This window comes from Pinus tabuliformis, chromosome 7 (assembly GCF_031772625.1).
Source record: "Pinus tabuliformis cultivar Carrire ecotype Pingquan chromosome 7, CPIR1, whole genome shotgun sequence".
Classification (NCBI taxonomy): domain Eukaryota; kingdom Viridiplantae; phylum Streptophyta; class Pinopsida; order Pinales; family Pinaceae; genus Pinus; species Pinus tabuliformis.
The window spans coordinates 1,510,359,222-1,510,384,762 of record NC_142293.1 but is presented as its reverse complement, the minus strand read 5'-3'; the positions used below and the strand labels follow the sequence as shown (position 1 = coordinate 1,510,384,762).

At 38.5% G+C, this 25,541-nt stretch overlaps 1 protein-coding gene across 5 annotated transcripts in view; it reads left to right on the top strand.

Moving 5' to 3' along the window:
- Positions 1-10,097: 10,097 nt before the first annotated feature.
- The window catches only part of LOC149253571 (uncharacterized), an 80,851-nt gene continuing 65,407 nt past the window's right edge, over positions 10,098-25,541 (top strand). The window contains exons 1-3 of one of the 5 annotated variants that reach the window (XM_089459967.1): positions 10,098-12,085; positions 12,191-12,985; positions 13,180-13,862. In XM_089459967.1, coding sequence (XP_089316093.1) covers positions 10,378-12,085; positions 12,191-12,663 — 2,181 coding nt within the window. In that variant the 5' untranslated portion in view covers positions 10,098-10,377 and the 3' untranslated portion in view covers positions 12,664-12,985; positions 13,180-13,862. Of the gene's footprint in view, positions 12,986-13,179; positions 13,863-25,541 lie in introns of those variants that run through there. The other 4 variants (XM_089459969.1, XM_089459968.1, XM_089459965.1 and 1 more) reach the window with 4 other exon arrangements.

The window sequence follows — 25,541 nt, the reverse complement described above, 5'->3', positions numbered from 1 at the left end:
TAATTTAACTACATCGAATTTGTCTACTGATGTGAAAATTTGATTTTTCTCAAAGTCAAATTGAGACTTTCTTGTTGCACTTATCAACACTCCCTCTCAGCGAGCAAGAGATTATCAACCACCCCTATCCTGCACATGTGGAACTCAAACTTCCCTCTTGACAAGGCCTTGGTCAATATGTTAGCATCTTGTTCCTCTGTCGGAATGTATTGTAGCAACATTCTTCGCCTCCGCACATAGTCTCATAAATGGTGATACCAGATATCTGTATGCTTGGATCGATCGTGAAACACTAGATTCTCAAAGAGCTTAATGCAACTCTGATTATCACAATAGATCACAGTTATATCTATCATTTGACTAAATAGTCCCACAAGTATCTTCCTCATCCATATCACTTCACATCCTGGTTGACGTGCAGCCATGTATTCTGCTTCTGCCAAGTTAAGCGCCACAAATATTTGCTTCTTGCTATACTAGGAAACCACTGTGGGCCCAACACTGAAAATTCCACCTGATGTACAATTTTGGTCGGATGGGCACCCTATCCAATCTGCATCTGTGAAGTCACATATCTTCACTCCCTCTGTCCATTTGTACCATAATCCATACTGGGTAGTGCCTTTGAGGTATCGTAAAACATGCTTCGTTGTCTTCCAATACAATTTGGTCAGACCAACCATAGTTTGGCTCAGTTGGTTGACTGCATAGCACATATCTAGTTGTGTGTTCACAAGATACGTTAGTGAACCCACTAATTGTCGGTAAATAGTAGCATCCACCTCTTCACCTAAAGTGGAAGTCTCCTTCCTCCACTTGGTCGCTAGAGGTGTCTTCTTGGGCTTGCAACTCTCCATGCAAAATCTTTGTAGAATCTCAGTGGCATACTTGCCTTGAGACACAAACAATTCCCCATCACCTTGCCATACTTCCAGCCCGAGGAAGCAGTGCATGAGACTCATGTCCTTCCTTTCAAACTCCCTTACAAGAGTTGATCAACTGCTCATCACCAGTTAATATTAAATCATCAACATATAAAACAATTATAAGAAATTTACTTTCTACCAAGATATGATAGAGGTTCGCATCCGCTTCACTTTTGGTGAATCCCAAACTAGTGATATAACTGTCAATCCTGGTGTACCAAGCACAGGGTGCCTGTTTGAGACCGCATAACACTTGCTTGAGTCTACACATATGAGACTCCTTATAAAATGTCTCAAAACCTTCTATTTGCTCGATGTATGCCTCCTCCTCAATAACACAATTAAGAAATGTCGTTTTTACATCCATCTAGTGGATATTCCACCCCATCTGCGCAGCTAGTGAAATAATTGATCTAATGGATGAATAACTTGCTACAGGAACAAAGGTTTCCTCATAGTCAATTCCCTCAACTTGAGAGAATCCTTTGGCCACAAATTTGGCCTTATACTTCTCTATGCTTCTGTCTATTGCATGATTAACCTTGAAGATCCATCTCAAACCCACAACTAATTTATTGTTCTTCATGATGGATTCATATTCTTCCACCATTGCATCAACCCGAACAGGCTACTCAATTACTTCCTCAAATGAGGATGGCATAGTTTCTACAAGCTCAATCATTAGAGCCATGTAGCAAGTGTACTGCTCAGGTGACCTCCTTTGCCTACACAAATTTGAAGGAGCTCCCACATTGTCCCTCACATCTTGCACTAATCTATCAACTTCCCTGGTTCTTTTTCTACCTTCTCTGGATGGTTCTACTTGAGTGAATGTCTACACTCTGCCTCCTCTCTACTCCTCAATTTGTGGCTTCTCCATAAATTCACGAGTTTCCTCCTTTGGAGCTAAAAGCTCCTCTTTTGGTGGGATCTAAAGCTCCCTCTCAAGAGGACACTGCATCACTTTCTCCTCATCAAACTTTATATCCCTTCACATAACTATCATTTTGAGGGAAGGTAAGTACACACGATAATTATGTGGAGTTTTGGTGTAACCCACAAAAACTCCCAACTTTTTTGTTGGCTCAAGCTTCTTCCTATAATCTTTGGAGACATGGCAGTAAACATAGGCTCCAAAAATCCTGAAGTGAGACACATCCGACTTTCTCCCTGAGAAGGCCTCCTCTGGTGTAATCATACCAAGAATCTGATGAGGTCTCAAGTTCTGCAAGTAGACTATTGTGTTACATGCCTCTTCCCACAAATGCAGTGATAGGCCTTGGTCATGTAGCATGGCTCTTGCAGCTCTAATAATGCTTCAATTCTTTCTCTCAACTACCCCATTTTGCTATGGGTTGTGGGGTGTTGTCAGCTCTCTTGAAATGCCTTCTTTCACACTGAACTCCTTGAAGTCATTTGAAACATACTCACCTCCATTGTCACTCATGAGAGCCTTTACCTTCTTGCCGGTCTCTTTCTCAGCTAGTGCCTTGAATTCTACAAACTTTGAGAATGTCTCATCCTTTTTCCACGTGAAGAAGATCCAACACTTCCCTGAGAAATCATCAATAAAAATAACAAATTATTTGTGTGTGGCAGTGGAGGCTATCAAGAAAGGTCCACAAACATCATAGTGGACTCTTTCCAAGATTGTGTGTGCTTTGTTGTCTCATTCATGCAATGTGGATTTCACATGCTTCCCCAAGATACAACCTTTGTGGACATCCTACTGCTCAAGTGCTCCTTTAGGGAGGCCAGTTGCTATTTGCTACATAATTTTCAGGGTGCCATGATGTGAATGGCCCAGTCTCATATGCCAAAGTTCATCGACATCGTGACTCTGTATTTTCTCTACCTTAGTGCTTAATGCATCAAAATCTTCCACATCTAACTTATACAGGTTCTTCACACAAACCCTGATTTGCTTCACCTGTCCAATGGTTATGCATCTTAGGAATGCTTTCCCCTTGCTAAAGATCACATCATAACCACAGTCCTCCAAGACTGCTACAAATATGAGATTCTTCTTTAGGCCTGGAACAGGGGAAGAGGGGATCCCTTCTCCCTCTTAAAGGTTATTGTACCAATCCCGGTAGCACTGTACCTTCCATCATCCTGAAGCTCAATATGCATCTGGAGATCTTTCTCCTCCATGTCACTGAAAAACTATCTACACTGTGTCATGTGGAATGGGGCACCAAAGTCCAAGTACCACACACTCCCCATCACAGTGTTGGTCATGCACGCAATAAGGGTGAATTCAAACTCAAATTGTGAATCCAATGCTTCACCTCCTGCTCCTCCTGAGTTCTTCTTGCTAGAGTTTTTGTGTGGACACTTTGTAGCATAGTGCCCGAATTCATGAAAATTGAAGCATTTTATTTTGGAAAAGTCTTTCTTCTTGCTGCTTGGTTGGATTCTGGTTTGGCTTGATATTTCTTCCCTTTGCCCTTCTTTCCTTTTCCAACCAATGCAAAATTTTCTTCATCCTCTCCCTTGGATGAGGTTCTATCTCTGGTATTCCACTTGATCTCTTATTGTACCAAATCAGACCACAAGCATTCCCAATTCTGTAATTTCTCCCTCCCATTCACTGAGTCCTGGTAGGTATGCCAAATTTTGGGAAGGCCTAGAAGAGTTAAGCTCACCATGTCATCTTCTGCAACATTCACACCAACCTCTTCAAGCTTATCATGAACTTGTGTAAATTTGTTGAGATACTGCGGAACGATATCATTCTTCTGCATCTTGATATTTTTAATTTGCCTTTGAAGGCCAATTTTCTATGATCATTTCTATTCTCAAACAATTTTGTAAGTGCCTTCCACATTGTGAAAGGAGTTTCTTTCCCGTGGAGATTTGAGATAATGTGGTCTCGCACTCCCTCCAAGATTATTCTTCTCACCTTGGCTATATATTTCTTCCATTGTGCTAGGTTCTGGGCATCAGATTCCGATGGTTTTCCAACATCTCTCTTGATGTATTCTAGCAAGCCATTGCCATCAAGCACTGCCTCCATGAGATCCTTCCATGCAATGAAATTCGAGTTGCCTTCTAAGGCATACTTTAGTCTCAGTCCATTGAATGTTGAAAATAGCAACAAGAAATGCTAAAAATAGAAGTGCTAAAAATAGCACTGCTATAAATAGCATTTTGGGATACCTTCCTATTTTAGTTAGTCCCTAACCTAAAATAGAGAAGTAAAATTCGAATTTGATCTTAGCAGTTGTTTGTAAAATAATTAATTAATTCATCTTGAGTTAATTAGTTGTAGGAAATCAAACATGAAGCCTATGTGAGGACATGCAACAATTTCTCCATTGATTGAGGAATTTATCCCTTAGTTAAGGAGATGAGGATGAGTTTTACTTTGAGTTGTAATTAGTTAGCATAGTTATTTGAGTTAAGTCCAGTTAGATTAGTTCAAATAGTTTGTTGAACTAATTGTGAGTTCAGTTAGTTAATGCATGCATGCATGTAACTGCTGCACTTCAGATAACTAGATATTCTCTCATAAATAACTCATGCATGTCAGTTCAGTCAGAGATCCAGATGAGATCAGGTGATGGGATAGTATACTATCAGTTGCAGGAATATTCCTTGGAGGATATCTCTTGCATGCAGAAGGAATTCATTCCTTAGAGATTGCGTAGTTACTTCTTCAGTTTAGTGAGTGTGTGATGAGGTCAATTCACACAGGTGGCATCAATAGACCCCAAGGAAAATTGCACAAGGAAATAGGAGGCTTGGAGGGTTGGAGGAAGACATATGTTGTGTCTATTCAGTTTGTGAGCTGTATTGTTCTATTGCAGAGAGAGCAGGATAGCTTGTGAGCTGATTCTTTTTGTAATCTGAACATATTTCCACTTGTATGATATTACAGAGATTGGGGTTTTAGGTTGAGGCTTTCCCCAGAGTATTCTTCTGTGTTCATGTGTGATTGCTTTCTCATTCTCAGTTATATGTGTTCTTATTGATCTTGCTCATATTCGATTAAGCTTCCGCAAAGTTTGTTGTAGAAGTAGATCTTGTATTTTGCTTTAGTATATTGCATAATCTATTGATCTACAGTGGGAAATTCTACATTGAAGGCCATTCTCCCAACTCTAAAGAGATCCTGATGCACTGAAGCTACAAATTCGAACCTCCTGAGAGACAACTTTGAAATTCTTGCTCTGTTATCATGTAGAAATATGGTGATAGATTTGCAACTGCTCAAGAAATTTTAATATAAATCAAGAGACACAATTCTACTCTACTGATCTGTGGAATTCAATTCACAATTTAGAACAAAATTCTCAGACGTCTAATAAGAAACACACGTGCACAATATTTTTTTCTAGGGGAACCCCACTGGGAATAACTGCTCAAGCCTCTTTGCATTAATCAGATGAACAAAGATGTAATACAATTACTTGTCCGCCCTGAAAAAAACCTACAAGTGAATAACCTATCTCTTTACTCATTGAGAAGCTCTGACCTAGTCTTAGTCAATTTTTGCCTCTGCTTGAGCCCCTATTTCCTTGCGCAAATCCTAGAGAATTTGCCCTATCTTTTAGGAATTTTTATCCAATTGATTGTGTAATTCCCAAGGTTTGATCATTTGACTGCATGCAACACTTGTACACTCAAACTAATTTACAACTACTTGTTACACTGCGTTGGAATCTCTACCTTAGCTGGGAACTCAAAGTCTCTACATGCACTAATTATTTTAGGCTAATTGATCAATTAACTGGATGATCATTGAGTTAGATTGTTGTCCCACTACACAACTGACCTTCCACTAGGTCTTCTAAACGTTAGAACTAGTTTAACTGAACTCAACTGGATATAACTGAACTGGATTACTAAAATTTAGCAATCACACATGCTTAACTAAACTCCAAGCCCTCTAACTCGAATTTACTGAGCTAACTGAGTGACAAGTGCCATGTCACACAAGTTAACTGCATTGAAGTTGTCTGTTGATGTGGAAATCCGAATTTTCTCAATTTGACCAAGGCAAAGTCAAATTGAGACTTTATTGCTACACTTCTTAGCAAATTTTGCCACCTTTGCGGCTCATGGATTATGGACAGATGGGTTGGTTAAAATCCACGTGTGATAAGAGGCCATTAGAAAATGGTAAGGTTGGTCATATCAACCATCCTATGTTTAATATGACGATCCATACCATGCTAGAAATCATTTCTTCTAGGGCAGGTGTAGTTTTGCATTAAGGATGGAGGTTTTGGGACACTCATGGCACAAAGTGCACAAAAACTTAGCAATCAATGTATACCTCTTCCCATGAAGTTTATTTTGCGTAAGTCACCCTATGTTTATCTAGTTTTCTTGTTGTTTTTGTCGGGAAAGGATCACACATACACACACATATATAATGAAAATGTAGAACAATGTCCAAGAAGAAAGTCAAGAACCTCAAACTAAAAATGTACATGTTGAAAATGATGAATATATCATATTAGATATCATTGCTTAGATTTAATATATCTTTGAAAAATATTCAATTTGACATGTTTTGATGAGTTATATTTCTAGTATTTTGGATTGAGATTTAAAATATTTTGGATTGAGAATTAAATGTGATATGTTTGTGTGTGTGTGCAAGATGAGTCTTTCTAATATGTTCTTTACCATATTGTTAATTTTATTTTTAGACTTCAATTTTACTCCCCACATTAGTTTTCAATCAAGGAAAGACTTAGCAACAATTCCTCATATGATAAATTTTCCACCTCTGCAGCTCATGGATTATAGACATATGGATTGGTTTAAATCCACGTGTGATGAGAGGCCATTAGAAGATGGAAATGTTTGTCATATCAACCATCCTATGTTTAACATGATGATCCATCCCATGTTAGAAATAATTTCTTCTAAAGCAGGTGTAGTTTGGCATTAAGGATGGAGGTTTTGGGTCACCCATGGCACAAAATGCACGAAAAATTAGTAGTCAATGTAAACCTCTTCCCATGAATTTTATTTCAGGTAAGTCACTGTATGTTTCTCTAGTTTTCTTATTGTTTTTGTCTTTATCTCTGCGACTCTGGGAGGTTCTTTCATCTTTTATTCACCCCCCAACCTCTGATTTTTTTTTTTATCTTGTCCATGATCCTCTTATTCCTTCTCATTCTGCCTCTCTTGCTCTCCTACAAATTTTGGTTCATGACCTCCCGTTACTTCACCTTCTCATCTTTCTTGAGGTTTAGTTCAACTTTCACCTAGTGTTCACTCCTTTTTTGTCTTACAACTAGGACCTTAGACCCTCTTCCCTCCTTTTCCCTAGTCTTTGTTATGCCTCGCCATGGTCATTTACACTCTATTCAGGGTCGAAGTAGGAGAGAGATGCCTCCTAAAAACCATGCCTAGGCTAATATGGAGGCTTTAGTGAATCATTATTGGGATTATACCACTCGATTTGCTTAGAAGAGATGGATTTTATAGAATAAGAGACTCGAGTTGAATGTAGGTTTTTGTCAGACATATACTTGGAGGAGAATGTCAGGCAATGGATTCTTGATACAAGAAATACACGCTCTAGACAAACTCAATACACACAAATTGTGGACTTATATCGGCAAATAAAGACCATAATGCACAAAGTTTTGGTTGAAAGAAGTGAAGCCCAAGAGGAATTTTTTCTTTGCATAGATGCCCTGCAACAACAATTTCACAAATTGGAAAAAGAAGTTTCAGTGCTAGCCAAGAAACTTGCCAATTTTGGATTTCCATAATAGCAAGGAAGATGAGCAGGTTCCATCTCCCACTCAGATTGAATCTCCTAATGGTTGTTCATGGCCTTTGCTATAACATTTTTGCATCTTAGGAGTATTTGTAAGCAAGATAACATTATAGTTAGCTACTACATGTTTGCTTTTCTAGTTTTCTAAATAAATGTAGAATAAACTATCCAGACAAGTATTATAAGACACTTGGTTTAATCTTTATGGCTTCAGGCTTATTTCTATACTCATGGTCTAATTTTCCCAATGGCATACCAAAAGATATAGACCTATAATGTTTCTTTTTTATTAGTAATATAAAGGTAGCCTAACTTACACAAGAGACAAAAAAAGGTTTATTTTCAAGCTTCAATTTTACTTCAAGGAAAATAGCAATATTGTTATTTTTACATATGAAATGTTTAAAAATATGCATAATTTGTATTATTATTTTTCTTTCTTTCGTCTTTGTTTTTATCATAAAAATATCATATTTGATATTGTTGAGCAAACTCACATATTCATCTCGCAACCAACCAACTATTACATATATAGAAAGACCATTAGCTTTATGGACACCCCCATTAACATAAGGTTGTGGTATGTTGAGGCATATGTATTGCATAACAAATGCTCATATAAATATGGGATAAACACAAGAGGAGAAGAGATTTTAAAGTCATAGAAACTATTCTAAGATGCTAAACATGATGTATCCGAATGTTTTTGTAATCTTGTTTCTTAATCATTGTTATCATCACCCACACAATAAGTCCTACAAAGGAGGAGAGGAAGCTAAGGAAGCACTCATATTCATCAATGTTGAGTTGACTAGGCAAGAGTAACTATTACTTGTCATTAAAGACAATAAAGGTTTCTACTATTAGGGTAGATTTATTTTGGAGATTTTGTAATTTAGACCACGATCTATTATCAATAGTTTAAGCCATATTTAATCAAGACCCACCATCTAAGACAAAGAAAATTGGGGAGAAAAGACACTAATGTCTTATGTCACATCATGATGAGAGGTTGGCCTCTTATGCATGACCAAATATGTCTCTATTGCATGATATCTCCATGTAGAAATAAGCTGAGTTCCAAAAGCAAATGTCTTATGCAAGATATTACTTTATGACCAAATATATCTCTATGGTATGATAACTCCATGTACAAATAAGCTGAATTCCAAAAGCAAATGAGGCTCCAATCCAAACACAAACAATTCCATTATTGGTTATATTTAATGATCAAAACTTGAGTGTGACTTGTTATTAACCCATCATCATGATTAAGGAAATTATAGATTTTCTTGATGTCAATAGCTCTCTAACCGTTCCTTGAAGTAATTAACAATTCTAATAAGTATTTTAGTTCTTCAGTATTCATGAAATGTTATTTTTCACAAAGTGTTACATGAGAGATGAGTTTTGAGTTTTATTGTGATTTATATCAATGTTGTGCTCTTTTACTCACTTTGACAGATCTCCCTACTCACTACATTCATAGTGAATTTGGTAAACACTTTTATGTAGATGATGATTGATTGGATCTTTTAGTGCCTTTATTAAATTATTTGGAAGAGAAAATGTAAAGGTGATATTTTTATTTTTCAACACCTAAGAATTTTATCAATATTCTTTTTTATCATTATCATTCACTTAGTAATTAATCTTTAATGTTTCTCAGTTTTTTGGAAAACTTTATTTATTTACAAGTGATTATACCCTTTGTTCTTAAACAATTTGAGTAAATGAGCCAATTTGGGGTTACCAGGGGGGCGCCCAATGGGCACGATAGCGACAGAGGCACGAGGGAGAACCTGACAAACGAGTTGAACGAACGAGCACAAGGCACAAGGGTGGTCACGACTTAGCATTTTTGGCACATCCTTGTATGCCTGCACACCCATAAGTAAGATGATACTTGTTGTAACATGTGACAACCATATGATATCCTTTTGTCTCATGTTATTAAGTGTTAAACACCTTCATCTTTTTAGTTTGGATAATGACACAACTTTATGTGTAAATGGAGATAGACTTTAGCATGTTTAATCAATAATTATAGTAACTTCAATAAACTTACTAACTTGAATAAACTCCCGTCAAGCACTAACCACTTATGAAAATATGTGTGTTTTCCCATTTTTTATGACCACCTATCCATGTTACTAGATCATGATACTTTTTCCTCAAGAAATTTGTTCATTACATTAATAAAAAGGAAAATAACCCATATCAATCCATCCAAGTGGAGACAAATGACATCTCCTAATCTCTAATTTCATAAACTTAGCTCATCTCTAATAACATTTGGTTATTTCAACGTAAAAGACAACCACTATCCAAATGTATCCAAATCACCCATTGCCTCATAGACTACGGACTTAAAACCCAAAATTTTACCTTATAAGCCAAACAACCAGCTGTTGCTTTTGGCTAGACCACACATATGTAAGCAATACTCAATAATATTGTTACAACGTCTCAATGAGAGACTCGAGCTTTCACCCCAAGGGCATGGCACAAAATTTTGACAATTGAAGTGAAATGTTGAAACCTAACCAGTCTTGTGGAGATGGCCCTGAAAACATCACGCGAGAAAAAGAAAATGGCGGATGAATGAGTGGCCATGAAAGTTGGACCTGAAAACATCATGCAGTAAAAAGAAAATGGCAGGTGAATGAGTGGCCATGAAGGGTTTTGTGGAGGCATTCCGCAATGCGATCAGTAGCATGGACTCTCCGACCAACAATCAGCATCAAATCCATAGTGCACTCCGCTAGAACCCTACAAGATTCCTTACGAGGTAACCCAGATTCCGAATCTCATTGTTTTCAAATTCTGGCTACCTTGTGTTGTACTCTTTCGAAGAACAATATGTCCGAGGATCGAGTCCCCAAGCAAACTCCCAATCCAGCTTCAGAAAACACTTTTTTTCGGAATGTTCGATCAGCCTCGGATTTGCTACGGAAATGTCAAAGATGGGATCACGAGACAGAAGCAGAATTGCATAAGCTGGGGTTTCCGTTAACATACGAGTTTATTAGGCTAGTTCTGATTAATTTACACGAAGATGTAAATATGGCATTGAAATTTTTTGTCTGGACTGAACAATGGCATGGACAAATGCACAGTCCGCGGCTTTGTCTGACCATGGTTGAAATTCTGGTTAAAGCAAACAACTTTGAAGACTTGTTGTGGGAAATGTTAGAAAACTCTAATTTATTTAATACAGCTGTAATGCTTTTGGTCGAATGCTATGTGTTTATGAGATGCCCAGTAAAGGCTTTTGAAGAACTGAAACAGATAAAAAACTCAGGGTTTAATAGACCCTCCCAAAATGCCTATAATGTCCTTTTTACAAGTCTTGTTCGCGAAGGCTTTCTCAGTGAGGCCAAAGAAATTTACACCGAGATGCTTGTAGATGGCATGAAACCTAGTGTTTTTGCCCTGGATTCCCTCCTCATTGCACTCTGTGACCATCGAAAAGCTGAAGACGCTGCAAGCATGCTAGAAGACATGGAAATTCAAGGTTTTTTTCCCAGTTCCACGTGTTGCGCTGTGCTGATCAGGGAGCTTTGCAGGGGCATGCAAGGGGACAGGGCTTATTGTATTGTGAGCGGGATCTTGAAGAGAAAGAGTAGGAAGACTCGTTCTTTGAATATTTGCGTCTATGCGTTCTGCAAAGCTGGGCAACTTGAAAAGGCTGAAATGCTCATAGAAGAGAGTCTTAATTGGGGTTATGTTCTTGATACTGTAACATACAATTCATTGATTGCGGGGTTTTGTTGGACAGGTAGGGTAGAAGAATCCCGTCTGATATTGGACAGAATAATGGAGGCTGGTTGTGTTCCGGATGTCATTAGTTATAATACAGTGATTACTGGTTATAGCAAGAAAGGGATGTTGTCTCATTCGCTAAATGTTTTCGACGAAATGATGTGGAATGGAATCTCTCCAGATGTTTGTAGTTACAATTCCGTGATACATGGTTTCTCCAAGGTTGGTAAGTTAGAAGAGGCAAACAAGTTTCTGCAAGACATGATGGCAAAAAATCTTGTTCCTTGTGCTACCACTTACAATATTATACTAAATGGGCTTTGTAAGAGTGGCAAGGCCTCAGATGCTCTTAAATTGTTCAGGAAATTGAAAGGGCTTCATTTTTCTCCAAAGATTGAAACTTACAACATTCTTATTGATGGACTTTGCAAGGCTGGAAAATTAGATGATTCACATAGAATTCTCAAGGAGGCTGGGGAGCTGGGATATGTCCCAACTCTTATTACATATACGACAGTCATGACGTGCTGCTTTAGATCAGGAAAGCTGGAACAGGGGCTCCAGGTGTTTTCAGAGATGAAAAGCAAAGGTTATGGCTGTGATGCTTTTACATATTGTACAGTAATCAGTGGCTTGTCTAAGCTGGGTAAATTTCAAGAAGCTTGTGCTTGTATAGGGCATATGTTGATCAGAGGTATTGTTTTTGATCTTGTGATATATAACTCAATTCTCAACACTTTCTGTAAAGCAGGTCAACTAGAAAGAGCCTTCCATTTGCTATATGATATGGAGTCAAGGGGTTGGATTGGCGATGTTTATACTAACACCATACTTATCGCTGGGCTCTGCAAAGCAGGTGATATGGATACAGCCTATAGGCATTTTACTGCTATGATAAGGAAGGGCTGTGTCCCAAATCTTGTAACATATAATGCATTGATTGCTGGCTTTTGTAAAGTTGGCAAAGTGGATATTGCGATTGATCTCTTCAAAATGATGGAAGAAAAAGACCGTATTACATATACCTCATTATTGCACGGGCTTTGCAAAGCAGGAAGAGTTCTAAATGCTTACAATCTTTTGCTTAGCTGCTTAAAAAGTCACATTAGTGTTTGTGATTCAGCAATTGGTGCAGTCCATGCTGCGCTCTGTAATTCGCTTAATTATCGTGAAGTGCGGCAACTAAAATCTGTTATTCAAATGACTAAGATTTTGCAGGAGTAGACTTTTTTATGTTGAGCTGTTGAAGCTCAGGGATTGAACTTAATTCTTGCGGGATTATATTGTTTAATTTGAGCTGGCGAAGCTCAGGGATCACAGATAATTCCATTCTTATCAGGCCCCACTTTGTGTCTGTCATGGTCTAGGAGTCCACATTGGCCACCTATGAATTTTCAGTCACCATGGTCTGGGAGTCCACATTGGCCACTTATGAATTTTCAGTCACCATGGTCTGGTTGCTTACAATGTTGCTCAGCACTACCTATAAAAAGAAATGGTTATGCAACGAGAGTGCAAAATCCCTTGCTGGCTCGATCTGCATATGGTATTTTGGACAGCACCCTTATATCTGTCCTTTTTTGATTGCTTCAGGCAGGAAGGTGACTTATGTCTCTTATATTGGATTACAAGGGTGAACAAATAACTTTTATTTCAATTTAATGGTAAACTATACATAACCATAATGTGTTGTGGAGATTTCAAACAAAATCAGCACTAAACATATAATATTCTTTGCAGATCCATGCATCCTTTGGGCAAGACGATCATGCCAAAAGTTGCTTGAGAAAGGTCGACATGCTTTGTAACAAATGTGAAGCTTCAACAAAATTGAGTATAATGCCTATGTAATAATTCCCCAGAACCTCATAATATCAAGAAGTAAGGGGCAAGTTCCTGTAGCCCTGGAACATATGAGAAAATCTGGGTTGTTGCCGGATGACTTTGTTTAAAGTAGTCTCTTAGGATTACAAGTTTCAATTCAAATCTGGCTTGCAACAAGAAGTTTTGGTAGTTTATAGGAAGATGATATCAGAAGAATTATTTCTGATCCTAAATTGTTATTTTCATTAATTGGTTACCTGTGGAGGAAAGAGAGGGACCTATAGCTAAATTGTGAAAACTTGTCTTCAGACCCCATGTGCACACCTTCACAATCTGCATAAAGATCTGCAGCGGAGTTGGTGTGGTAGGTGTCATGTGGGTTGTTGAGACATTAAGGGAGAGGGTTGCAAACCAGATGTTTTGTCTTATGCCACATCAATAAATGCTCTCTACAATGTGGGTAGATTTTATGAGCGGTAAAACTACCACGAGATGACAAGCAACAAATGTTGGTATGTTTTATATTACATACAGTAAAAATGGGGATTCTGTCAATGTTGATGTTGCACGTGAGCTTTGGAAGATGGAAGCTAATGGTTGTGTCCCCGCTTTGGTTACCTTTATTACTATTATTAATTTCCAACATTATTGATGAAGCACAAAATGCAACAAATGAATCTTTCTTCTAATATTATAACTGACATTTATTTCAATATACAAGGGATTTCAACATGAGGTAGATTTGTCTTTCAATTAATGTCTTTCAACATGATGGTTGACCACTAATCCCTGCCTCCCTGATCTTCTCTACATCTATATTCTCCTATTATCTCCAGCTTCTGTTTTTCTCAATTGTCCCCTTTCACATTAACTTAAATTATTTTCTTCCGATTATATTATATTTAATGCTGCCTTTTCCTTCATTTTAGATCCTTTCTGACCTTAACCTCCTTTCCTTTTCATTTTTAATTTACCCTCTTTATTATTAATTGTTTATTACAATCCATAATTTTAAAATATTATTTCAGATTTGTTCCCTTGAATTCCTAATTATTCCATCATTGTCTTTACAAATCTTTATTATTATATGAACACAATAAACCTTTTTTCATAATATTATCTCTTTTTCTAAGCTGCTAATTCATTTATATTAAATCTTTATTATTATTTCATTTTTTTTCTTCTTATTATCCCTATATTTTGTTCCTTAAACCCAACAACAAAAAGACATTTTCTTTTTTAACGGCCAACCCATTATTTTATATATTTTTTACAATCAAAATCTTTCTTCCTCTCCAATGGTTAACCCCTTTTCTTTTTCTATATATACCTCTCTTCTTCGACTTGTTTCATTCATTCTGTAAACACCCCACTTCTCTCAGTGAAGAGTCCACTTGTTAATCCATCACGTCAATTATGCCACTATGATTAAACCAGGATTCCCATACTAGTACAGTGAAATATGACCGATACAAGTACATATTGCTCCAATACCTTATTAGCAGTAACAACAACATAAGAGTTAATCCTGTGAACAGTAAAATCATGAACCATGCCCCAATGCACCGTTAAACACCATTTCATTCTAGAATGCAAACATATATTCACAATCATCAAAACTACATGAAGAACACTTATTTGCAGTGAAGATAATATCGGCGATATATCGCCGAATATCGGAAATATCGCGATATTTTCGGCGAGCTGAAATATCGCTGAGAAAATATCGCGATATTTCCGAGATATCGACAATATCTCGGCAAAATATCGCGAGACGATATAAATATCGCTGGGCGTGTTTTGCCGTGGCTAGAAAAAGGAAAAATCGTTTTTTTTTCTTCATTTTTGTTTCTGAGTGTTGGAGAAGGAAGGGGAAGAGTTTTGTGGTGGTTGTCAAGGAGGGTTTGAGGATCAAACAACAATTATCACCACCAAGTTTTTTTTGTGGATCAAAGATTGAAGAAGAGAGACAAACTTCATTTCTTCCATTAACAGGTATGTTCTTAAAAACCCCTATGTTAATGATTTTTTCATAGATTTAGGGTTATGCTTGCTTGCCTCTTTGCCTACCAACATTTTGTTTTTTTGTTTTTTTCTATTTGCTATGATTTTCATGCCCATGAACCAATGCGAGGGTTTTCTCCATATTTGGACAGCAAGCTTCATTTTTTTTTCAACTTTCTTATGCACCCTCTTATTGACATTTTTCATTCACATTGCAAAATGCAAATAATGTAGTAATTTTTTTTGAATGAGGTGGTTATTATTTATTATTTTTTGTGTTGGGGGGTTTAGTGCCAATTTTTTGTTTTTTTTTTTGTGCCCTAGGTTTGAATTAGTTCACTACAAATGTCAAATATGCCAAAAGCCTTGGACCCATTTTGGGAGTATGGGGAGGCTGTTGGTGGGGCAAATCAGGCATATATATCATGCAACTTGTGTGGGATCAAGATGTCAGGAGGGGTTACACGATTGAAATACCATCTGGCTAGACTCTCTGCACATGAAGCAGTTGTAATTCCTTGTATGGTTTCTAGTGCAGAGGTTATACAAAAAGCTCGTGAAGCAATTGCTGAACAAGACAGAAAGAAAGCTGCGAGGGAGAGGCCAATGGTCTCAAATAGATAGCTGCTAGTTTTATTTGTTTTGCAACTTTGGCTACATATAAGTTTATAACTCATGATGATGAAGTACTTTAAAGTTTTATTATTATATATGTGATGTTATTTTGTTTGAGTCCTTGATTGGACAATTATCAGGGATCAGCAGGATATGTGATGTTATTTTGTTTGAGTCCTTAATTGGACAATTATCAAGGATCAACAGGATTTGGTATCGCCTTTGAAGTTTGATGTATCATTTCTATTTGACATCATATATATCAGTGCCTTCTTCATATTTATGTGCTAATGTGTTTAGTTCATGTTGTTATTGCTTTATATGTTTAGAAATCTGAAAAAAATGAATATATTATGCATTTTTTATGCTTGTTGATATTTGCCGATATTTTCATCGATATTGCCGATAAGATATTTTCTAGACCCTCGTCGATATTTTGCTGGTACCGATATTTTCAACACTGCTCATTTGTAAAGTTTCTGGGAAACTGAGTCAGGGGCTATGACTCTCCACCCAACTGTAGATAGCTCGGCCAATCCTCGCTGCTATCACCCCCGAGCCAGATTCCAGAGACTGAGGGTTCTATTGCTCAGGGATTTAAGCACAACTACCAGTTGAACCAGGAACTCAAAGATTCTACCACCTCCTTCCTCCAACTGAGCTACCATTAACCAATGCACAGAGACATTGTGGTTCCACCCCAAATTTAGGGACACCAAAACCTAATCCAAAATCAAATATACAACAATGAGCCTTCAGAAACTTTCTAGGACTTTTCCAAAGAGTATTTCCTCCACCCTAGCCCAAGGTTGCGGGGGAGTGGCCTCCCTCCCCTCGCATCCCGCTCTCGAAGCATGCTCCCTAATAAAATTTCTCTCCCTAGTTTTTTTTTGCAAACACATTCCAAACGCAAATTTTTTCAAAGAAACAAGAATTTTTGAGTGAGGCAGCCTAATGATCAAGCCTATGGCCCTAGTATTGATATGCAATTCATGTCAATGTTAAATTCTTAAAGTAAAAGTGACATTCTCCTTTATCTTTCATTTTCATCCTCTTACTTAAATTTTTAACATTACCATGAAATGGCTCAAGATGTTTGAGAGTGGTTCCAACCTCGTTGAATTTCATATGGAGAAAGTAGAATTTTAGATCTCACTCAAAATCCAGCAGAACTATCAGTTTTTTAGGATTTCAGTATTGGGGGGATTGCAATGGTTCCTTTGGATTTCATCATGCACTAGTGTATGGAACTCCTATTTAATCAAGAACACCAATACCTCTATGTACCTTGATGTTAGTGACATTGGTTGTTGAACTCCTCTATCATGATCCCTACTAAAAATGTACCCATCACTCAAACAAAATCTTGATTTGACATGCTACATTTTTTTCTATCCTATGTTAATGCTTAGAGGGTGATATTAATGACAAAGATCCCAAGATAGATAATGATTTTGATGATATGTAGGTATTTGTTGTAGCATGATTTTTTTGGATGCTAGAGGCCATCTAGAGCTTGTTTGTTGATGTATTTTCAGTTTAGAGATGGATTGCACTCGATGCTATTTTGGTTATGTGCACCCTTACATGCTATATAAATGAAAACTTGTAACTTGTGGACCTGTGGTTGATGAAGATTGTAACTACTAGATGATTGATGTTGTATGGTTCAATCCATGTTTTTATGCTTTTTATAACTAATTCATCATTCTACATGCTTTTGTTGACATATATGCATCAAAACATATAAAAATATATATTATATACGATTTGCTCCTGACCCTGGAGCTTTTGAAAATGTTACTTCTCGCTCCCGCTTCTAGTGTTCACTCCCAAGCAACCTTGCCCGAACCATCAAGGATTTTTGAGAAATACCATCTCCACCCTCTAGGTCATGGGGATTCGAGAGGCAAATCCTTCCTCCCCTGGAATGTTTTCTTCCAGACATCCTGCCAACCAGAAGGATTGCTTCTCCAATGGAATGCTGGCTTGTACAGATTAAATTTTTGCTCCCTCCGTTCAACAAATCGAACCCAATATTTTCTCCAACAATTTTGCAGTCTCCCCCTGTTCTTTGCTCTGTTCCTAGGCAAAATCGAACTCTCTCGTGCCTCTGCTTCAGCGAATCTATTTTTTCTTGTTCTATGCTGTCTCTTCTCTACAGGTTGAAGTGTTTTCTGCTGACTTCTGCGCTGACCTCAGCCAAATTCGAATTGTCTTTTTCCTTGGAAAATATTTAGAGAGCCTCCCTGACAACGAATCAAATTTGTGCCATCCACTTGTCTGTTATCAGGTTGTTAAATGCCATTTTTAATTGGTTGTAGTGAATGGCCAACACACTACATCGATTAACAACTTCTTTTTTCGTTTTGTTTAAAAATCTTTGTCCCTATTTCTTGTCCATCATTGTAAAAGCACAACTGATGGGAAAATTCACATTTTCCCTTTTTGCCTAGCTACCGACAATTGTGTACCAGCGCAGAATTTTTGTTGTAAGAAACAATTTAACATTTTCCTTAGCAAGTAGCCTCCCCAACTTTGGAATCTGTTTCCCATTACTCCACCCATATTATTATTATTATTATTTTGCAAAAAAAATATTTACATTACATTCATGAGAGGAACATGGTTGGGGTTGTAACAAACCCCCTCCCCCTTGAGAGAACACCATTTTCGGTGTTCTCTATCCATATGCAACACAAGAAACGTAATAAAACACACATATTGTTTTGTGGAGCTTTATATGTATACAATATTTACAAATATATACACATTTGCTTTAACCAACAAACAAAAAAGGATATGCTGCCCTCATCGAGCCAACGATTTTGCATGTGGCTTCCTCAGGCCCAAAGTGCCTCCATTGCACTTTGACTTGCTCTATTGCTCGATTCTAGAGTGTGATGCTTCTTTGGTCTAGGATGCATAGTCGCTCTGGTTGGAACTCTCCCTCTAGTTCCACTTGTAGCACAATTTAATCAATCACATGATTAGAATCCTGTATATATCTTTTAAGCAAAGAAACATGGAAAACACGATTGACTTTAATTGATGGACGTAATGCTAGCCTATAGGCCATTGGTCCAATCCTTTTAAGGATCTCAAAAGCCCCACAATATCATGGGGCCAACTTGGCAAATGACCCAATCATTAAAGAACTTTTATTGGGCTTAATTCTCAAGTAAACATGTTCTCCAATTTGGAACACCCTATGCTGATTCGCATAGATTTTCTGCCTGTCGTGTGCCACCTTCAAATTCTGCTTGATGATTTGAGTTTGCTGCTCCATTTCCTTGGCATATTAGGGCCAATAAGGACCTGGTTCACTGGGTCACTCCAGCTAATAGGAGTATTGCAACTCCTCCCATATAGTGCCTCGAACAGGCCCAACTTTATAAATTCTTGGTACCCATTGTTATATGCAAATTCTACAAGTGGAAGATACTCTTGCCACTTCTTAGATTAGTGCACCACATACATCCTCAACATGTCTTCGAGGATTCTATTTGTCCTGTCTGTTTGCGTATTGAGTGCCAAATTTGCCCCCAAGCCTGCAAACAATTCCTTCCAAAACCTTGAAGTGAACTTAGCATCTCTATCTGAGATGATTTTCTTGGGAACTCCATGCAACCTCACAATCTCCTTTATGAAAATTTGAGCTACCTCACTAGCTGAATTGGTGGATTTGACCGCCATAAAATGAACCACCTTGTTCAACTTGTCAATCACAACCATAATTGCATCATGCTACCTGGAGTTTCATGGTAAAGTTGTAATGAAATCCATGGAGATCACCTCCCACTTCCATTTTGGAATGGGAATGGGTTGTAGTAAACCTACTGGATGTTTGTATTCAACTTTCACTCGCTGACATTATATGCATTTAGCAACAAAATTAACCACTTATTTCTCAAGTTTGGCCAATAATAAAACTTTTTGATGGCTGTGAGAGTCTTTTGGTACCCCAGATGGCCTGAATATGGCTTGACATGGAACTCTCTCATTATGAGCCTCTTCAAATCATCATTATTTGGTACATAGATTTTGTTCTTGAATCTAATTAGGCTGTCATTTGTGAGATGATATTCCTCATCCTCATCATCTTGTTGCAATTTTTCCTTCATTTCCTGATATTTTTCATGCCAAGTAAGCAAAATTTTGGTAAAAATCACATCATCAGAGTTTTGTCGACTTGTTTTGAACTATCCAGCAGGTCCACCTCATAAGAGCTTATGGCTTCCAGGTGATTCAATTGAATCCTTTTATTGAGTGCATCAACAACCCTGTTCTCTTTGCCTTTGATGTATTTGATTTCAAAATTGAACTTGCTAAGTATAGCCAGTCACCTAGTTTGTCTTGCATTCAACTTGGGTTGACCAAACAAGTGCTTGAGTCCACTATGATTTGTCATAAGTGTGAATCTTAGGTTGAGGAGGTAATGCCTCCACATCTTCAATGCATGAATAATGGCAGCTAACTCTAGAACATGAGTCACATAGTTCGCTTCGTGCTCATTTAATTTCTGTGACTCATAGCAAACTACTCGTCCCTCCTGCATCAAGACTCCATCGAGCCTTTCCTTGTAGGCATCTGTGCATACCACAAAATCCTTGTCTGGATGTGCAATCCTCAACACTAGTGCATTCGTAAGTAACTGTTTCAACTGCTCAAAGCTTGCTGTACATTTTGTTGTCCACCTGAATTTTCTTCCCTTTCCCAGCATGGATGTGATAGGATGGCCTATCTTGGAGAAGTTCCTGATGAAACTCATGCAGTAACCTGCTAATCCCATGAATGATCTAACCTCATTCACATTCTTCGGTGTTGGCCACTCCATTATGGCCTTGATCTTTTCTAGATCCATTGATATTCTCTCCTTAGAGACAATGTGCCCCAACTAGTGTATTTGTGACTGGAAGAAATCACACTTGCTGAGCTTTGCATAAAGCTTGTGTCCCTCAATGATCCGAGTTGACTCAACTCCTGGATTTAAGCAAGATCTTTTACTTTCGTGATGTGATTAGAATTGCATTTAAAATAGCATAAATGAACATAAATGCATGCTGTAAAGAAGAAGGAACTTGACAAGAATCAACAACATAATATACAAGACGTTGATAACGGAGTTCATCCAGGAGGGACTACGTCTCTGGGCCCCGGTGTCAAGATGGTGTAGGCCGCTACATTAAGTTCTGTCAATAATGATGATGTACATAGGTGGTGACGTCGCTATCATACAAGGAAAATGCCTTCATGCAGGAGTGGCTCCAAGAGATGTTCCGCTACAGGAACTCTCATTCAAAAAGGACTCCTATCAGTATGACCTAAACTCATGCATAATGATAATGAACATCCCGCCAACATGGCATAAAAGGGATTTCAATTCAAACATGCATGGCGACACATGAGTATCCCATCAACATAACAACAAAGGTATCTCAAACAAAACATGACGAATCATGACAACAAGTACATCCCACAGATGATTCCGCATCACATCAAGCAAGAATCATGAAACAAGTAAGAAAACAAGATCCCACGTCAAACATCAAACAGGGATCTATGCAGCACAATGCATCTCATAGCAAAAGAAGTACATGAACACTGCATATACCTCACATCCTGGGGCCATCTGAAGAAAAAGATGTCAAACTGTTGAAGCTGGCTGTATCGTCAATCTCGTGGTGTCGAATCTCATGGAAATGACTGCTCACACATGAACGCTGACACTTGCACTCCACTTTGAAAAGTGGCCGAAAAATGAAATGATCAAATGGAAAATCTGATTGCACCATCAGATTCGTGGTGTTGAATAGTGTAAAATTGACTGTCAAATTTCTGAATTCTGAGAAAATTAAAATCTGGGGCTTAAGGAATCTTTTAGATTCCCCCTAGATTCTTCAAAGATTCCTTCCTCCGGATCATCTGAAGATCTGCTGCTCAGGTCAGGAAACTGACTGCGCCATCAGGTTCGTGTCGCTGAGAGGTGTAAGATCGATATAAAATTTGTCCAATTTGGACACTGCAAAAATTTCACCCTCCTGAGAATTTCGCCCAATCATGGTTTTGCTTGCCTCTTCTCTGGGCTCATGGTTCCACCTGCAATAAATTAATAATATGTCTCGAAAAACACGCTCTCCTCTGCCTAGGCGCACTGATGAAATGAGGGTTTTATACTAAGGTTCGTGGGCGAATATTACAAGGCGGCGATTGTAGTGGAGTGGTATAAACTTCGAGTTATAAGGAGGAGGTCGGGTGGTCAAACCTCGACCCCTCCATACTAATACACATTTCGTTTAAAAAAAAACCGTAAATATATATATATTTTTGGGGGTCGGGTCTGCATTGGGTGGCTCGCCCCTTAACCTCTGCAGCCCGTTTGAAATGGCGGTTGTTTTGGTGTGCACGTTAAATGCTATTTGGGGCCATTGTGGCGCGTTAAAAGGCGGAGGTGATGGTTCATGGGGCTGCATTAATGGTGGTGTTGTGTGGGCACCCGAGTGGTGGGCTGACCATTTCAGCCGGGCGGGTTCGAACCCTGCCGCCCACGGTTTATGATATGACGTTTGGGTGGTTGGGGTGTGGGCTGGGTCCACCGGAGGTGGCCCGCCCACAGCCCTAACATAATGTTTTATGCAGTTGGGTGTTGGAGGGTTCGGCTGGATAATGGCCGTCGACCCAATTTAAAATTAAATTTTGTTTTTATATTTTAAAATGGTGCGGTTGGGAAGGGAGGTGGTGGGGGTCATGGCCTGCCACCTCATAATATATTTTTAATTTTTTTGTTTAACCACAACACATTTTTTTTGAATTTGTCTAATATAGGGGATATTAGACAAATTAACGATCTAACAAATTCGCCCGCTTTCGGGAGCTAGGTTTCATACCCCAAAGTCGGTCAAATTGTAGGACACTTAAACCTGGCTCACAGACCAACTTTGACCAAAACTTTGACTGGCTTGTTCTCCCTCATACAGGCTCGGATTGACGAACCGTTCGCACTGTTGCGATCAGGACGACAAGATCTACACTTTGGTCTTGGTTCGAAAGCATTCTGATCACTTTAATTTTCGAGCTTCCATAAGCCCTCTGTCTTGTGCGTGTCTTTGGAGCCACCTGGATCAATTGAGGAGTTTTTGGTCCTCCTAAAGCATGAAAAATAATCTGCGACTTCTCTATACCTTGTTTGCATCACAAGCGTCCTGAAAAGGTCTTGCTTCCATCTCCTTCACCTTTGTTCTTTAGAGCCTTAAGCGATGAGCCAACACCTGCAACCTCTGCAACCTGTAGTACATTGTTTTTGCAAATTACATGCTTGACTTTCATGACCAACTAATGACCCAAGCATCCCATACTTGCCACGAGTTTATAACACATACTCGGTGGTCAAGTTTACATCAAAATGGAAACAATACCCCAGCTACGAAACAAGGCCAACCACTATTTTTGCTTTGACAAGTGATGGAAACACGACATCACTTTCACAGTTTATCATGTAACTCAAAATAAGACCAGACATCATTGTTGCCTAACAAGTGATGGAAAACACATCATCACTTTTACATTTTAAAATGCAACAAATGATTTACAAAAGCACGACCATGACAAGCTAACATATCTAGAAACCATTTTTCACTTATCGCTGTGAATGGGTCATCCCCCTGTGGTGGTTTTGCTTGTCGAACAATTGTTTCACCTGGTTCATGCACCGACACTTTGTCTTTAAGGCGTTGCTCTGGATGGAGCCTCCAACATGTGGCTCTTTGATGGCCACTTCTGTCGCAATGACTGCAATAGGTCTTCTTCCTCCAGATCTGCTTAACATGTTTCTTTACCTGTTGTTGAGAGGGTCTTTCATGCCTCCTCCTTTTGTGTGCTACTATTCTTTTCCAACACTTAGAAAATGTATGGTTATGTAATCCACAAAAGGTACATGTTTTTCGATGCCATGTTTTACGTTCATCATTAACAACATGATTATAATCGAAATGAACATTCGAATATCGAAACTGGTTATACCTTTCCTTGCCGTCTCTGGTGTCATTATGGTGATAAGAGCTTGCCTCAACTCTTTCTTTGCAATGGATACTACCATGGGATGATGGGGATGTGTTCCCATCATTTTCTTTCCTCGATGATTTCAACGATGTCTCGGAAGCATCTGACACCTTCGAGCATTCTCTTTCGGTATATTTCAAGCCTGCAAATTGAGGTCTCTACACAACCTCCAATGGTTGAGTTATGCCTTGGTTATTAACACCAAGTTCTTTTTCCTCCTTGCACCTCATCCTGGTAAGGAGCCTTATGTTTGTCCCTGTAATTGGTATCTCCACATCTCCAACAAAAATCATACTATGTGAAGACGAAACTGAAAGGAAATCAACATATTTTACCTCCTCTGTCGATTTGGAAAGAACTGATGAGGGCTTCTCATCATCTGTTGTTGGTGGTTCGCTCGCTGTCTCGACGCATTCCCCAACTTCCTTTCTGACATACCCAAGTCCTGCCTGACGGGGTAATTCCTCTACTTTGATGGGGTTGACAATGCCTTGGCCATTAATGCCCAAGCCTTTTCCTTCATATCCCATTCTCTTTAACAGTTTGGAGCCAATTCCTGTGGTATGATTTTAAAAAACAGCGAAATCATCATCAGGACACATACATGAATTCAGAGAATTACTTTTTACCTCACATGGGTCATGCTGCAGCTTTTCCACGACCTCGTCCTTAGCTTGCAGCTGTTGTAGCAAACTTTGTTTTTCCTCTTTCTCTTCATGTAGAAACATCTTCAATTCAACGTTTTCTGTTTGAAGATTTTGTTTGTTGTGCTTCAGTTCTTCCAGGGCCTCTTCTGTGGCTTGCAACTGAAGCTGCAATCGCTTCTTTTCCTCTGTCTCTTTTTGTAGAGTTTTATACATTATTTCCACCCTTTGAGAAATTTTGAGCATGGTCTCGTATATTGCTTTTTCATCCTCTATCGCTGCACGTTTCATTGTTCACGCTTGCAATTCACATCCACGCAAAGACCGCTTTGATACCAAACTTGATCCGAGTTGACTCAACTCCCGAATTTAACCAAGATCTTTTACTTTCGTGATGTGATTAGAATTGCATTTAAAATAGCATAAAGGAACATAAATGCATGCTGTAAAGAAGAAGGAACATGACAAGAATCAACAACATAATACACAAGACGTTGATAATGGAGTTCGTCCAGGAGGGACTACGCTCTTGGACTACGCCTCTAGGCCCCAGTGTCAAGATGGTGTAGGCCACTGCATTAAGTGCTATCAATAATGATGATGTACATAGGTGGTGACGTCACTATCATACAAGGAAAATTCCCTCACGCAGGTGTGGTTCCAAGAGATGTTCTGCTACGGGAACTCTCATTCAAAAATGACTCCTATCAGTATGACCTAAACTCATGCATGATTATAATGAACACCCTGCCAACATGGCATAAAAGGGATCTCAATGCAAACATACATGGCGACACATGAGTATCCCATCAACATAACAACAAAGGGATCTCAAACAAAACATGATGAATCATGACAACAAGTACATCCCATAGATGATTCCGCATCACATCAAGCAGGAATCATGAAACAAGTAAGAAAACAAAATCCCACATCAAACATCAAACAGGGATCTAT